Here is a 15,878-nt window from a genome sequence, read left to right on the forward strand (position 1 = left end):
CTTCCTTCCTTCCTTCCTTCCTTCCTTCCTTCCTTCCTTCCTTCCTTATTTGGTTGTGCTGGGTCTTTAGGTGCAGCAGGCAGGCTCCTTAGTTGCAGCATGTGGGCTCCTTAGTTGTGGCAGATGGGCTTCTTAGTTGTGGCATGCAAACTCTTAGTTTTGGCATGCATGTGGGATCTAGTTACCTAACCAGGGAATGAGCCCTGGCCCCCTGCATTGGGAGTGTGGAGTCTTAACCACTGTGCCACCAGGGAAGTCCCAGGAAGGCTTCTTTCTGCATCTGTTGAATCTCGGAGGCCTTCAGCCTAAAAGAATCCTTATGCCAAAGTGTCACATTTTGGGGTGATGTATTCTGATCCCCTTCACCTCCCTCCAAAATAAAAGGTGAAACTTAGAACTAGAAGGTAAAGAAATGGGAAATTCTGTACCAGCTTGCTTGGTTGGGGCAGGGGGAACACCTTTTTTTCTTTCCTTTTTCTGATTGTTATCTACTGTTTTAGACTTTTAAATGACGGTGAAAACAAATCAGTAAATAATCAGGGATTTGGTATTAAGTGGAATTTCAGGTACTTGCTTTTTTATGAACCCAGTTGGTGAACACCTTGTGTTATCTTAGACAGAAAATTGTTTTGGTACCTCTTGATACTGATTCTTTTTGATGGTTAAAGTGGGGAAAGCAGTACGAATCATTTTGTTCCTTCTCAAGAGTTTGACAGTTTGTATACAGGCAAAACTGACCATTTTCTTGTATTAATCATTGTAATTTTCCTCTCTCTCCAGAAACCAAAAAAATTTTTTGGCCTCTGGTGTATGTTGCCTATAATGTGGTGCTGGGTAAACCTCAGTGCTTGTCATTACCATTGGAAATTGTGTTTACTTTGATTGAAAGGAGCAGGGAACAACTCCTGTGCTGACATGACAATCTCATTCTTCTCCAGAACACTGTATTCGTAGGATTGGTTTCATTCCTCCCTTCTTGGCCAGGCTGCGATTTGAAGCATGAATACATAAACCACACATGTCATTGGAACCAGGCCTGCTCCCTTCTCTCTGGGTCCTATGTTAGATGCTGTACATGTCATGGACTTGAAAGGGATTATTTTCTTGCCAGTTAAAAAATGGCAGGAACAATGGAAATCCTGTATCCAGAGCTTGTTAGAAATCTGTATGTACCTAGAAGTCAGACTCCTGCAGTCTGTTTCCTCACAGCCTCAATCTTGCCTTCAGCAGCAGGTCAGAAAAGATGGGTGTGTTAACGGTTTTGCTTTTCTTCGTTGCAGGGATACTACCGAGCTGGTTATTCCTTGCTGCGGTTGCTCCAGCCTTATGAAGCTGCTCACATGTTTTTCAAGGGTCTGAGACTCGTGCAAAGCGGCCAGGACCAGACCCAGGTTGCTGATTTCTTGGTGGGAGTCTTCACCACCATGGGCAGTAAGTCAGGACTGGGGGAGGCCCACCCTCTTTCTTTTAAAGTGCTTGTGATTTCTTTGAAAGCCTCCTGGGGACTCAGGTTTCTGGGGAGATAATTACAGGGTGTTTTTCTTTGTGGCTCATTTATGTAGCTTGAATGAAACTGGTTTTTACACTAGAAAGCACATGGGAAGCTTTGTTGGCTGGGGCCTTTGTGAAAACAACTGGGTCCTTTTGCACAAATCACTTAAAGCTGTCCCAATTTTCCAGTTTTGTTTCAGACTTCTTAAGTTTTCTGTGTTGCTAGCCATAGGGATTTCCCTGCTTATACTACGTGTTTTACGTGATTTTTGCATGTATCTCTCCAGTGTGTCGAGAAAATGTTCCTGTTTGCTATAAAACCAATCTGAAAAGGCTGAGGGAGGGGCCTGTGGAAGCTGACAGTCTACGAGGGACACACCAGGTTGGGCGGGGGGTGGCGGTTTGCATCACTTACTGGGTTATTAGTCTGAAGACCTGGCCTGTGAGATGGCTTTGTCCATGGCCTGGAATTGGCAAAAATAGACAATTCTGAAACACAATGTAATATGCTCCCTGCCAGGGACAAAGGAGCTCTTTCCCTGGTTATCACAGCGCAGTCTAAAGTTCTGCCAATGGTCAGGCTGTTGTTTTCAAATACTGTGTTTGGTCAAATTTAAGATTGCACTAATTTAAGATGCGCCACTAATTTATGTTCTGCCGTTGAGACAGCATCAATAGCAGCACATGCCCCGATTCTACAGATGGTAGAATGTGAACAATGACACATGTTAGAATTGCTGGAAAATGCTCTCAGCTTCAGAAATGGGGAAATCACTGCTGACGATAGATTCAACTGATACAGATCCAGCTCTTCCCATTGCAATTGTGGGAAAGCAACTTTTGTGCTCTGTGGATGGGATCCTACAGATTTTGGGAAGTTCAGCACAGAGAAGGGGAGAGAGCAGTGTCAGGCAGTGGGTGGGAAGGGGTTAGAGGTGGGCTCAGCTGTGTCTCCTGGCAGAGAAATAGGTGTCCAGATAGGTGCTAATGGGTCGCAGTTTTCCCGTCAGCCTTTTGCCGACAGTGACTAAAGCCTGCTTCCCTTTCCTCTGAACCTGATGGCTTGACCCATTCCCTACACTTCCTCATTGTTCTCTGTGTCTTTTAAAAGCCACTGTTCTGTCAGAAGCCAGGCCAGAGTTATGGGAATTCCAGACAACTGTCTCTTGGTGACTGCCCCTCTAAGAAATCTGGATCCTGAGGGGGGCAGTTAACAGGATTTCTTAGGGTAACGCATCCCAGACTTTTCTACCAAAGTATACCTGTTTGGAGGATGAATGTTATGCCCGTGGCCCAATTTCTAAATTTTGAAAAATGTATTTATGAAAATTGTATATCTTTTTTATACAATATATGTTTTGCTATTTACTCATTTTTGGAAATTGATAATCCTAGAAGAGGTGCCATGTTATTCTGGCCCCTGACCTGTTGCCTTGGATGTTCGCATCCACGAGTTTGCAGGGTCATGAGATGCAAAAGGCCACTAGCTTGAAAGAGTGCAAATTGACTCAAAGAGCTGCTCGACCTGGGTTCCCGTCTTGGTTTTGTCATGAACTAGCTGCACGATAAGCCACGAAGCTTGATCTCATTTCTCATAATTTCTCACTGTTGGATGAAAATGACATTTGTCACCTTTCTTTCTTTCTTCCTTTCTTTATTTTTTTTTGCGGTACGCGGGCCCCTCACTGTTGTGGTCTCTCCCGTTGCGGAGCACAGGCTCCGGACGCGCAGGCTCAGCGGCCATGGCTCACGGGCCCAGCCGCTCCGCGGCACGTGGGATCTTCCCGGACCGGGGCACAAACCCACGTCCCCTGCATCGGCAGGCGGACTGTCAACCACTGCGCCACCTGGGAAGCCCCTGTCACCTTTCTTAAAGGAAGTGAGTTTTATAACTTCCCTTAAGCGCCCATTTCCTCCTCCATATATGGAGGTAATAGGCACTGCCTTATTGGTTTGTTTGAGGGATTAGTATAACACCCATCACTGGGCTTGGCAAATAGAGAAGCTAAGTGAGTGTTAGGTCACATTGTGCTGCCTTAGGGGACAGTTTCACCCAAACTTAAAATGATTTTACCACTTCAGTTATATAGGATTTTATATACTTTGAAAAGGCCCTTTTTTTTTAATTTAAAGTTTTAAAAATTTTTATACAGTTTTTAAAGGTTGCTTTCCATTTACAGTTATTACAAAATATTGGCTATATTCCCTATGTTGTACAATACTTCCTTGAGTCTATCTTATACCCAGTAGTTTGTACCTCCCACTCCCCCACCCCTATATGGCCCCTCCTTTTTTTTTTTTTTTTTTTTTTTGGCTGTACTACGTGGCTTGCAGGATCTTAGTTCCCCGACCAGGGATCAAACCCTTGCCCCGTGCAGTGAAAGCATGGAGTCCTAACTCCTGGACCACCAGGGAATTCCCAGTTCTCTTTTCTTTTTGCTATCTTAAATTTATCATTTGTCTATGTGTGGTCTTAATTGGAGGACCTTTTCCTAGATGTTCTAGACTTTCTCTAAGTTAAAATTTCTAAATTCTGGAACTTTCTTTCAGGTGACCCTATTGTTTTGCAAAGTTTCTTGCCCTGCTTTGATTATATTTTCACTACTGGATTCTCAACTGAAGTGTGGCAATCTGTAATAGAAAAGTTGGCAAAGAAAGGATTATGGCATGTAAGTGAAAAGAGATCTTGTGGGGAAAGTACATTCTTGCTTAAACGATTTCCTTCTGCTGGCACTGGGGGATTATAATTTAGTACTTGCTTATCTTGATGCCAAAGTAACTTTTAAACTTTAACCTCATTAAAGATGAAAAGTCACTGAGATATATTGGTTCGCCAGTTTCCATTTTTTAAGCTAGGAAAACAGTTTGTGGCCACCTCACTCTTGGCTGTGTCTCCACTGTCATCAAAGAAGTGTAAAGTCCAGATGCTAATGGTGATGTGGAATGAGGGAGATAAACAATTGCCTATTCATCTTCATAATCCTCTTTATACGGCATTTGCTAGCCAAGGCCTGATAACGTGCCTGTGTTTCTCAGAGGGTTGCTGTATGATTTAAAGGGACTGTTACCCTCAGGAAGCAGCAAGGCTGTAGGACCTGAACCCAGAGCCAGGAATCCATAGGATGGAGGAGCCCAGTGGACTGTGGAAGCTGGGCTTCACTGCCACACAGGTGCCTCCCTGAATCCAAATCCTCCCCAGTCTAGTCTGGGCTAATTCCTTCCTCTCTGAGCCTCATTTCCTCATTTGGAAGTTGCAGGATATAAACCTTTTCCCTCCCGGTTGAGGTGAGGATTAGAAATAATGGACCAAAAGCACCTGATAATAATGTTCATTGAGGGTTTACAGTGTGCCAGACACTGAGCCAAAGGGGTTTTATAACACCTGGCACCTGTATGCTCAGTGCCCAATGAGTAGTAGCTGTCATTGACGGCAGCCTATAAGCGCTCTTGAGAATGGGCTGGCCCAGGCTGGGAATTTGGTTAGAAAGGACCTGCAGGCTTTTTAAAGCCAGGCAGTCCAGAAAAGTCTGGACTGCAAGGGCAGCCTGTAAGGACTCTGGACCCAGGAAGGCTGGATGACTGTAGGATACGGGATTCTTCGGTTTTTGAGAAGGTCACGGGTGCTATTGGGAATCTAATGAAATCGATGGGACTCTCTTTGCACACACACATACACACAATTTACGAGTGTAGCTTCAGGGAGTTCATGGGAACCCCCTAAAGTCTGGCCAGGGGCTCCCAGAAGCACATCCCCATATTACAGTCTCGAGAACGTGGCAGTGAGGGGGTGGAAAGCAGGCTGCACTCTTGGGGAACCAGAAATCAGAAACCGGGGCCCTGTTAACAAGAAATCTGGGATCTTCTCTTTTCCGATAAGATGGGTAAACTAAGAGGTCTTTCTAGTTTTATTTTAAAAAGTGCTAAAATTCTGTGATTCCAAGTGTTAGGGTAGATCTGTGAGTGGGAGGACCTAGGCCTCATTAACAGGAAAGTAGTTCCATTTACAGCCCCCAGGAAAGAACGTTTTACGTCCCCTCTTCCCCACGTGGGATGAATGTGAATAGAGCTCCGTAGTCTATGTGGGGAGGGAGGGAGTGGGAACCCAGTAGCTCCTGACGGGCTATCACCCAGCCAGCCATGGAGGCCCAGGAATCCAGCCCAAGTGGTGGTCCCATATCCTACCAGCAGTGGAGCCTAGGCCATTTTCAAACACTGCAGACAGAGGCACCTTGTAAAAGCCAGGCCAGCCATCAGGATTGTCAGAGCCCTGAACCTGTCATCTGGGAGTGTCTGGGCAGTGGGATCTGTTTAGGGTGAGCAGTTAAGAGTGGGCATCAAACTGAAAGAAGCTGGAAGCAAGATGTAGCCATAGACTGAGTCCCTGTGGTGCCACGCCCACCGGCAAGAGCATATGTCAGGGACGTGGATTCTGAGACTGGGTCTCCAGTCATGGCCATGCCAAGCCTAGAACTCCTGGACCAGCTGGCGTACCTGGATGATCCCAGTAGGGGCCTCTCAGGATTTGCTCTCTGTGTGACCTAGGGAAAGTTGCTTAACTTCTCTGGGGTTCAGTTTAGGGTCAGTGGTTTAACAACAGACTTTCTGAGGAAAAAAAAAAAAAAAAAGTCCTGATCTGTGGCATTTGCCACTTCCTGTAGTGTAAATTCTCTCGATTTCAATGGCCGATTTCAAGCTGCTAAGTCAACTGGAGGACTCACATTTGGGAAGAGATGTGCACAGTGAGCTCTCACTGACAGGAGCTGCCCCAGCACACCACTCGATAGGGTCTTGTGGACCTCAAATAGCAGTAATGTGCTAAAGAATTAATTGGGGTGGGCTATTTCAAAAGGATTTGATTCTTCTACTTGCTAAGCTTTAAGAACTTTGCAGGAAATTACTTCTTTACTTCCCTGCCCCTGTACTGTCCCAATGCTGCCCACCATCGGCTGCTCCTGTCCTCAGCAGGCTTTGAGGGAAGGTGGAGAGAGCTTAGCTCTCAGCACCAACAGGAAGTTTGCCAGACAGAGACACTTTGGTTATCATGGCTCAGGCTGAAGAGCTTGGCAGGTGACTTAAACAAAGAGACAGGGCTAGAGGGTGTCTTGTTCTGTTTTTTTGTTTCTGTGTTTTAAAGCTTAAGATTAATTTTGTTCTAATAACCCATGTGGAGACCATTATTGTTCCAGCTTTTTCTGTTTCTCCCCTTTCATCAGTCATTTCTACTTCTGTCAGAGAGAAAAGACCGGCTACCGAGAAATCTCCACGTCCCAAATTTATCACTGAAAAGTCTCTTTGAGGTAAGGTGGCTTCTTGACACATACGGTTTCAAGTCAGGCCACTTCTGGACTGTGGTGTTTGGGACCTTCCCCTTCAGCCACCTCACTGCAAATTTGTTATTTATAGTAATCTTAGGCTGGGGCCACAGCTAATCAGGGTTTTACTGATTCTAAACTTTATGGGTGGGGGGTGGGAGAAGGGGGAATTGGATGAAGGCGGTCAAAAGGTAACCACTTCCAATTATATGATAAATAAGTCCTAGGGATGTCATGTACAACATGATGAATAGAATGAACACGGCTGTATGTTCTATATGAAAGTTGTTGAGAGAGCAAATCCTGAGCGCTCTCATCACAAAAAGAATTTTTCTTTTTTTAATTTAATGTTGTATCTATATGAGATGATGGATGTTCACTAAACTTGTGGTCATCGTTTCACGATGTAGGTAAGCCAGATCATTCTGCTCTACACCTTAAATATATACAGTGCTGTATGTCAAACTATATCTCAATAAAACTGGAAGAAAAAGAACCCCAAACTCTATGGGGAAGGAGTTTGAAGTTTCATATTGATATGGCCACTGCCATAATTCTTCCTGTGTATTTTTTTTTTCTCCAGAAATGTGTCTTCTTCGGACTTTATGAGAAAATGGAACAGGTGCCCAGGCTAGTCCAGTGGCTCATCTCCATTGGTGCGAGCATCGAGACCATAGGACCGTACCCTCTGCACGCCCTCATGCGCCTCTGCATCCAGGCCAGTGAGTTCTCTCCTGACGGTGCGCCCTCCACGCTGTCCTCCAGCTTGGACCTCAGGGACTGTGCTTAGCTCAAGTGAAACCAGAATGTGGAATATTCAGATGATTTGAATAGTTCATGATTTGATCATTCAGATGAATGAAGGCAGCAGGGAAACAGCATCATTTTTCCTTCTCCCGGGACCTCATAGCTAGAGGCCCACACTGAAAGGATGCTGTGTTCTCAGACAGATCCTGGCGGCAGAGTGGAGCCCTGGGATTCAAGGACAGGCCTTGGGACAGACAGCCTTTGCTGGACAGAGCTCTCAGGGAAGCTGTGGAGGGAGTTTCCTCCCGGTGGCAAAGGCAGCCATGGTCTTCTTCCGAGTTCATATTCTCTCAACTAGAGGACCAACTACTGTGGGGAGTGGGAGGGGGGAAACCCCAAGGGGAACACTGGCTATTGCTGATACAGTTTGCTTGTGGTTCTTTTAAAGGAATCCTATTTTCATATGTGTATATATAATTTGTCTTTTTTTAGTCTTCACCACCTGGCTATAGGATTTGAATTTTAAAATATTTTTATCATTAAAACACACACATACAATATCCACATTTACACTTTAGATAGAAGTCTGTTTTTCTTTTCTAAGCATATGTAGCTTCACTGTTGGACACTGACCCACACTATCTTAGAGCCAGAAGGAGCCAAGAGAACTTGTCTACACTGTCTTCCTCTTTTAGGCTGTAGCATCTCCTCAGGATGGGAGTGGGGGTGGCCAGTGGCTTGAAGACCTGAGCCCCCATCTTTGCTTCAGCCAGATTTGCCCTATCGTGATACATTTCATCTGTTGGAGAATCCATAAAAGGTTTCACTCTCATACAGTGGATAAAACATTTAAAAGTATGAAGTCTGATTACAAGCAATCTGATCCAATCCTCCCAGTTTCAAATTAGGTGTGCCTCTGGGTATGAAAGTCACAATTCCTCTCTGTGTCTACTTTTTAAGTTTGCTCCTGCGGTTAGAGGCAGGTGTGGATGAGATCAAGTCTTCAAGTTTATCCCCGATTTGTCTCTCAGAGGAAAACTGACATGGTGACAAATGGTGTCCACAGAGTTGGCAGAATTATGTGGCTTTCCAGGACTTACAAGGAAGGAGTCTTTGGAAAGAGTTTGAAATGTCTGTCCTGTTGATAGTAATGTAGTGGGGTAATGATTGTTGCCCTGCCCAGGTTCTCTTTACGACCAGTGTCCCCAGCCCCACCTGCTGCACCACAGCTGCCTCCTTTGCCAGGGAGCTGCTCTTTGTCAATAGGCACCATGTCCCTCTCTGGAGGCGGTTCTGTAGCTCTGGATTGATTGACACCGGGGTACAAAAGGTGAGCTCCTGCCTCAAGGTGGGTCAGCACTGTAGTGCAGTGCCTGCTCCACAGCTCCCCATGGGATCAGGCTGAAGCCGACTCAGCTAAGGCCACATCTCTGCTTGCCTTCATCCCCTGCCCTGCCCTGCTTCCCTCCCCGTCTTTCTCCCTCTGTCGATAAATCACACATACAAGAATCTCTGTCTCAGGCTCTGCTTCTAGGGAATCTGACTTCAGTTTCCTGTGAATAACTTTATATGACTCATCCTTTCAATGCACAAACTCTGTGTCTCCACACCTGTTTGTGGCAAGTGACAATGTGTGTTGGATGCCCCTTGGGTTCCTTCGGTGTGGTGCACAGTGATTTGCTTTGCAGCTTTTCTGTGTGTTGAAAATAACATCAGTAACTCATTCCTTCAGGGGAAAACCATCTTTTCAAGTGGTTAATGGACTACAAGCCCGAGTGGAAAGGTCACATCAACCAGAAGGACGAGGATGGCCGTACCGTCCTGCACGTGGTTGCCGCCCACTCCCCAGGGTACCTCGCCAAGCGTAAGTGGCAGCACCCCTCAGAGCTGTGCTGTGGGTGGAGTGACTTCAGGCGCTAGGGAACCCACGCAACTGACCGCTTTACCCTTGCCATCCCGTGACAGGCTTTAATAGTCAAAAATATCAAATTATGTACTCTTTTTTTTTTTGGATCATATTTTCAGTTTGCTTTTCAGAAAGAAGTATACTCTAATGTATTTTATCCTTGAAAGTCTTATCCAGTGATACTCTTCTTGAGCAAAAGTACTTACATAGCTTTAAATTTTAAAAAAACTTGCTGTGATTTAAGACTCTAAGCATTAATTTTTTTCTGGATTTAATTATTACAAAATTATTATTACTATAGAGATCACCAAAGCAACATAAATATATTAAATTTTCTGTAAGTAATTGTTAAAAAAAATAATTTTGGAGGGAGGTGAGAGAAGGATGTGTCATGGTGCCTTTTAAAAGGGGCTTGGCAGCTACTTGATTTTCCCTTAGGTTGATACTCTGGAGGTCAAGAGCTTTCACCTCCTTTGGGGAAATACTTTGGTAATTGCATGAGTTCTCTACACTATGTAACCAATCACCGTAAACTTAGTGGCTTAAAATGACACTCTAACTCTGTAGGTTAGTAGTCTGACATGATATGACTTGAGTTTTCTGCTCAGTGTCTCTTGAGACTGTAATCAAGGTACTGGCTGAGGCTGCATTCTCATCTGGAGTTCCAGCCCTTCCTTCAAGCTCACATGATTGTGGCAGAATCCGGTTCCTCGTAGTTGTAGGACAGAGGTCCCGTTTTCTTGCTGGCTGTCAGCTTCTACAGATCGCACACATTCTTTGTCCTATGGCCTCCTCTGTCTTCAAAGCCAGCAGGGGAAAACTTCTTGCGCATCAGATTCTTCATACTTTGAATCTCTGCCCTCTTCTGTCTCTGACCTCTAAACCTTTGACCTTTAGGGCTCATGTGATCAGGCCAGGATAATCTCCCTACCTTAAGGTCAACTGCTTTGGGACCTTAAATACATTTGCAAAGTCTCATCATAGCAGAGTTTAGATTAGTATTAAAATGGGTAACTGGGAGAAGGTGTGTGTACGCCAGGGGTTGGGAATCTCAGGGTCTGTCTGAGAATTCTGCCTATCACAGTGAGGTACTTGATGGGTAAGAAGTATGAATTTTTAATTTTGTCTTATTTTTGTAAAGTGGGAGAAAAGCAGCTGTGACTGGGGAGATGGGGAAGGAGAGCATCACCAGCAGGACGATACCTGGAGTAGAGGTGCTTTGTTAAGGTGGTGAATTTTAGGAAAGCACGGGTATGGAAGCTGGGAATTGGGCATTGATTCCTTTAACCTCTGTGCTCACTTAAGTCTTGGTACCTCCAGGGATACACCTGTTACATTCTGAAATCTGTTGCACCTGTGATCACAGAGCCACCTTGATGCTTGGCAAATAGATATGTCAAAGCAGCAAATGGAGGGCTTCCCTGGTGGCGCAGTGGTTGAGAGTGCGCCTGCCGATGCAGGGGACACGGGTTCGTGTCCCGGTCCGGGAGGATCCCACAAGCCGCAGAGCGGCTGGGCCCGTGAGCCATGGCCTCTGAGCCTGCGCGTCCGGAGCCTGTGCTCCACAGCAGGAGAGGTCACAGCAGTGAGAGGCCCGCGTACCGCAAAAAAAAAAAAAGCAGCAAATGGAGCTGGTAGCCAGAGGTGGGGTTGCAAGGGTTGAAACAGTGACAAGAAGACCCTGATGCAAAAGCAATTGCCACTTTCTTCTCTTGTCTCCAGACAGGCTTTTTTTTCTGGGAGTATATTCTGTTTCCTCTCTAGGGAATAAAGAAATCTGAAGTCACAGCTTGCTGTCATCCTTACAGCTGTAACTGTTGCCTAGTAACCAGATTCCCCCTCTCCTTGCTTGTTGCCAAGGAGAGGGGAGAAAGGTAGAGAGGAGCGCACTTCTGAACCTCTTAAAAGCTATTGTCCTTCCCATTCCACACAGGACTCCTTGCTCTGGGGACTTGGCTGAATTGCCCAAGGCCATCAGTTTGTATAAGCAGAGAGGGACACTGGTCCCCTTGCCCCAGGCTGCTCAGGCCGGGAACTGGGAGGATGTGCACTCATGGGGACGTCTCCTTATGGAAGAAACCATGACAAACCCCACCCCGCTTCTCACTTTGGCCTGCTCTAGGACAAACAGACGATGTGCAGATGCTCCTGAGCTTTGGGGCAGACCCCACTCTGCTGGATCGACAGTCCCGGTCCGCCGTGGATGTCCTGAAGAGGAGCAAGAACTTCAAAGCCATTGAGAAAATCAACAGCCACTTGGAAAAGCTGGCAGCATGTTCTAAGGACCTCTCAGGTACAGTTTCCAGGGAATTAACTTTTTAGAGGGGGCAAAACTGGTTCTGCACCATTAGGTACAAATCAGTTTATCTTTTCTTGGTACATGAAGATGGAAGTGAGCACCACCACCCCACCCCCGCAGTCTTTGGAAAACTTGTTTGCTTTTTTTGAAAGATAGAATGAAGCAACTCTTACTGTGAGAGTGTCTACCACTTTCTGGAAACTTGGCAAGTCTACCTTTGGGCAGTAAGGGTGATTTTTTTTTTCCATGCATGCACACAGTAAGAAAGAAAAAATTCAGACAGAACATGAGATAACAAAAATCAAGCCCACTTTTCAGAAACCATAGCTAACAATTAAAACTACACTTATAAAAGCAATTATACACCAATAAAGATGTTAAAAAAAATTTTAAAAAACCACACTTATAGCTCTATTTTTTGATCTGTAAGTTTGGGACGGCATATATGGACTAATTGCTGTATAAGGTAAAGTGCAACAAGTCAGCCCTCGTTGTTGAATTTTGTCTAGTAAAGTTGTGTCATTTACATCCTATTCCTTAACTCTGGGTTTTCTGTGCTTCATCTATAGATTGATTCTGAACATTGAAAACCATTAAATCACATTTGCATGGTAGTATGATTTCTACAAATAGTAGCATAGTTGGACCCATAAAAAAGAATCACCAAATGCCCTGAAAACTTTGCTCTTTAAATGTGATACTCTTTGAGCATCCTGGCTTGATGAAACATATACATACACATTATTGTGTATGTGTGTATTAATGTATGTACACACATATATTTTTAGACTTTAACTTAGATGGTAGCCCCAGCACATATATATTATGCTTCTTTTAGTTCTTGCGCTCATATGTGGCTCTTGTGGCTCACACCGTCTGTCTAGATTTTTCTCTTACTCTGCTAGGTACCAACTCCAGTAAGTTTTTCATGGAGGAGATATGCATAGTAGACTTACGGTGTTTTTGAAAATGTCTTTATCCTTAGATTGAGAATTGGTCTGCATATAAGCACTGTATTTTATCGATCCTCAGTTGCACTTTCCCCCCACATTTTGCCACCTTTGAAACGAATGTGTTTCACAATCAGTGGCGTGTCACAGTTTAATGGCAGCATTTTCTGGTGTGTCTGACAATCTGGGGTCTCTTAGATTTATGAAATACTCTGTAAAACCTCGTTCCTTACAACTTTGTATTCTAGCCTCTGTTACTGATTAGATGTCAGTTTCATTTATTTTCCCTTTTAGAATTTTCTGTCCTTAGAGTTGTGGAATTTCCCTGGGATGTGTCTAGATGTGGGTCCGTATTCATTCTTCTTGTCTGGCACCTGCTGGCCTCTTTCAATCTAACTTTTTTTAGCTCAGAGAACTTATTTTCTATCATTTTGTTCCCTTCCAGCATCTCTTTGCCACCACTTTCACATGGATGAGCTTCCTGAATTTGTAACATGTCTCTCTACTTTCCCTAACGTCTTCTATCTCCTTTTTTTCTTTCGAGATCTTTAACTAGGACTTTAGCTTTTCCTTTTATAGTTCAGCTTGCCTATTGCATTTTTTAATTTGGAAACTCAGTTTTCATTTCTAAGAACTCTTTCTGGTTCTCTGTTTCTTATCTGTGACAACTTGTGCTTGATTGACATTTGCCACTTCTCGAATGGCCTTTAAGAATGGTGAGAATTTTTTTAAAGACCGTTGTCCTCTCTTCTGTGAGTTATTTATGTTTTTGGGGGGCTTAGTTGATCCCTCTTCTTGCTTCTCTTTTGTGCTATTGCTTTTCCTATTTTATCTTCTGATCTTTGGATGGTTTGTATTTATGAATGAACAACTAGACTTATTAATACTTAATATATGGTTAGTGCGCATTTATTGAAGTTATTTGGATGTGTTTCTCCAGAAACACTCCCCCACTGGAATGGGTGAGTAGGCGGCAGGTTGTAGGCAGCACATGGGGTGTGTGTGGTGGGGAGAGTGGGAGGCACCCTGCCAGGCTGGGGATCATGGCAATTTTCAGGGTCAGGAAAGTTTTATGTGAGGGAGATTGAAGCTGCTTTTCCTTTAACACTGCCCCCTGTTTCCCCATCTATGTTTTAATTTTTATTCATTTATTTAAAATATCTCCTGTTGTTTCTGTGAGAACATGGGAATAAATGTATTTGCAGAGTCCTGTTTTTCTGGGATGTTCTTTTAAAGCTGTGATATGTCATGTTTAGTTTTTAAATGACTTCTCTTTTAAGGAATTGTAATTGTAATTCTGTGAGGTGGTGTAATTAATAAATTACTGTGAGAGGCCTCCTGAGAGCTTATACCTGTAACCTCAGTTTCGGGATGGTTTCTACTGTTGGAGAAATTGAAACTAACCAGACAGATTTCTCTGCCAATGAATTTCAAGGTTTTAAAATAAACTTTTAGAGAAGGACCACCAATGAATGGTAGAAAATGGCTGATGAGCTTGCAAATTTATTGTTCATTAATTCTAATCTTAATTCTTAGAATGCTGTAGACTTTAGCATGTCATGCACTTTTGTTTTTGTTTTTAAAGTTTTGATTTTTTTCAGTTTCCTGGTATAATAGAATCGTAAATATCTGCTGATGCTGCCTTTCTCACTAGCTGCTGGGGGAAGCCAGAGCCCACCGGGAGTGGGCAGGGTGGGGGTGTGAACCTGAGTGGTCAGGGTTACGTAACTGTCTTTCCCAGCCTCTCACAGCCACCACTAGATGGCAGCATGTCCACCTTCTCCAGCAGCTGATGCTCGACTGTCCTCAGGACCAACGAGATTGGAGTCTTTGTTTTTCTCGCAGTTGTTTGTGATTTTCTCTGATTCACTAGTGCGTGGCCTTTCAGAGTGAGAACGAATCCAGGCCTCTGAAGCCTTTCTCTCTGGTCCTCCCCTGGGCGCCAGCTGCTTTCTGCTCTGTGAAGGCGCCTCTAGCTCTGCACTAAGAGGATGCGGACCTTCTCTGTGTGTCTGTTTCCCCGCGTAAACGGAGCCTGTGACTCAGAGGCCATGGTGTGTCATCCTCAAATCCCTCAGCACCACACAATGCCCTGTTTTCAGTAAATGCAGATGTGCGGTATTGATGATACTTCTTCCTCATTATAAAGCAATAGATTCTTTTTTAAAAAAGAAAATTTACAAAATGTAGGAAAGGAAAACAAGAAAATATTAATTCTGCATAAGCCCACCTGCCTGAAAAAATTAGTATAGTTGTGATTTAGTCATTTACTCTTATTCCATGCATTTATAGTTACACATTTTTTATTTTCTTTTATAAAAATGAGATGGTTACATAAATTTCAATTGATAAAATATATGTAATAAAACTTACCAGTTTCACCTTTTTTAGCTCAAAAGGAAGATTTCATGCAAAAACAAAATCTCTTTGAAATGATTTATTTCTATTTTCTAACACTTCTGAGTGCTTGCAGCTTCAGAAGATCTCTTGTAGTTTTAATTTTTAATTTCAAATCTGCTTGTATATATCTACTAAATATGATCATTGTAGAAAATTTATAAAAATTTCATTTTATATAAAAACAAAAATTTATTGTAATTACACCTTGGCATATTTTTATCCAGTCTTTTGGTTGTTGTTCAGTACTTATGTAGTCATCTTTTTTAAAAACCTGTGATTATCATGTATAAGCAATTCTATATCCTGATGCTTCTTTTCTCTCTTATTAAGCTTATAGAAAATTTAGAAAAAAACCAGACAAGTTCAGAGTAATAAACAAATCACCCGTACCTACCCAGAGATGCTGACCCAGGGCTACCATTGTCAGTGTTTCAGCACCTTTCCTTTTATGCTGTTTTATGTTGTTGATATATCACTCTCTGGTTTCTTTTCTGATTTCAGGACCCTTCTCTGATCTGACCGCCTTCTTAATTATTCTGAAGCACACAACCATGCGTTTATTATACAGCTGCATCTAATTGTCTCTTTTGTCAAGCTTGGTATATTTCTGTTCAGTTTCAAGTGACTTTTGTACTAAACTAACTGCCCTGGTGGAGGAATGATGCCCTGAGCCATGAGGTAGGGGGACAAGTGGCAGGTTTCCATCTGCCTGGTGGTGAAGAAGTTCCTCCTTTACCAAGCGTCCTATTCCCCTGGTTCGTGAGTTTTCATTG

General features: G+C 43.6%; 1 protein-coding gene across 7 annotated transcripts in view; it reads left to right on the forward strand.

Annotated features, from left to right (window-relative positions):
* The window catches only part of TRANK1 (tetratricopeptide repeat and ankyrin repeat containing 1), an 87,369-nt gene that overhangs the window by 26,950 nt on the left and 44,541 nt on the right, over positions 1–15,878 (forward strand). For 6 of the 7 annotated variants that reach the window (XM_029241809.1, XM_029241810.1, XM_029241805.1 and 3 more), the window contains 6 exons: positions 1,281–1,431; positions 4,042–4,160; positions 6,705–6,788; positions 7,387–7,525; positions 9,283–9,414; positions 11,579–11,749. In XM_029241809.1, coding sequence (XP_029097642.1) covers positions 1,281–1,431; positions 4,042–4,160; positions 6,705–6,788; positions 7,387–7,525; positions 9,283–9,414; positions 11,579–11,749 — 796 coding nt within the window. Of the gene's footprint in view, positions 1–1,280; positions 1,432–4,041; positions 4,161–6,704; positions 6,789–7,386; positions 7,526–9,282; positions 9,415–11,578; positions 11,750–15,878 lie in introns of those variants that run through there. The other variant, XM_029241811.1, reaches the window with a different exon arrangement.

Source organism: Monodon monoceros, unplaced genomic scaffold (genome assembly GCF_005190385.1).
Source record: "Monodon monoceros isolate NGI ecotype Baffin Bay Population unplaced genomic scaffold, NGI_Narwhal_1 Super_Scaffold_3, whole genome shotgun sequence".
In the NCBI taxonomy this organism is placed as follows: Eukaryota; Metazoa; Chordata; class Mammalia; order Artiodactyla; family Monodontidae; genus Monodon; species Monodon monoceros.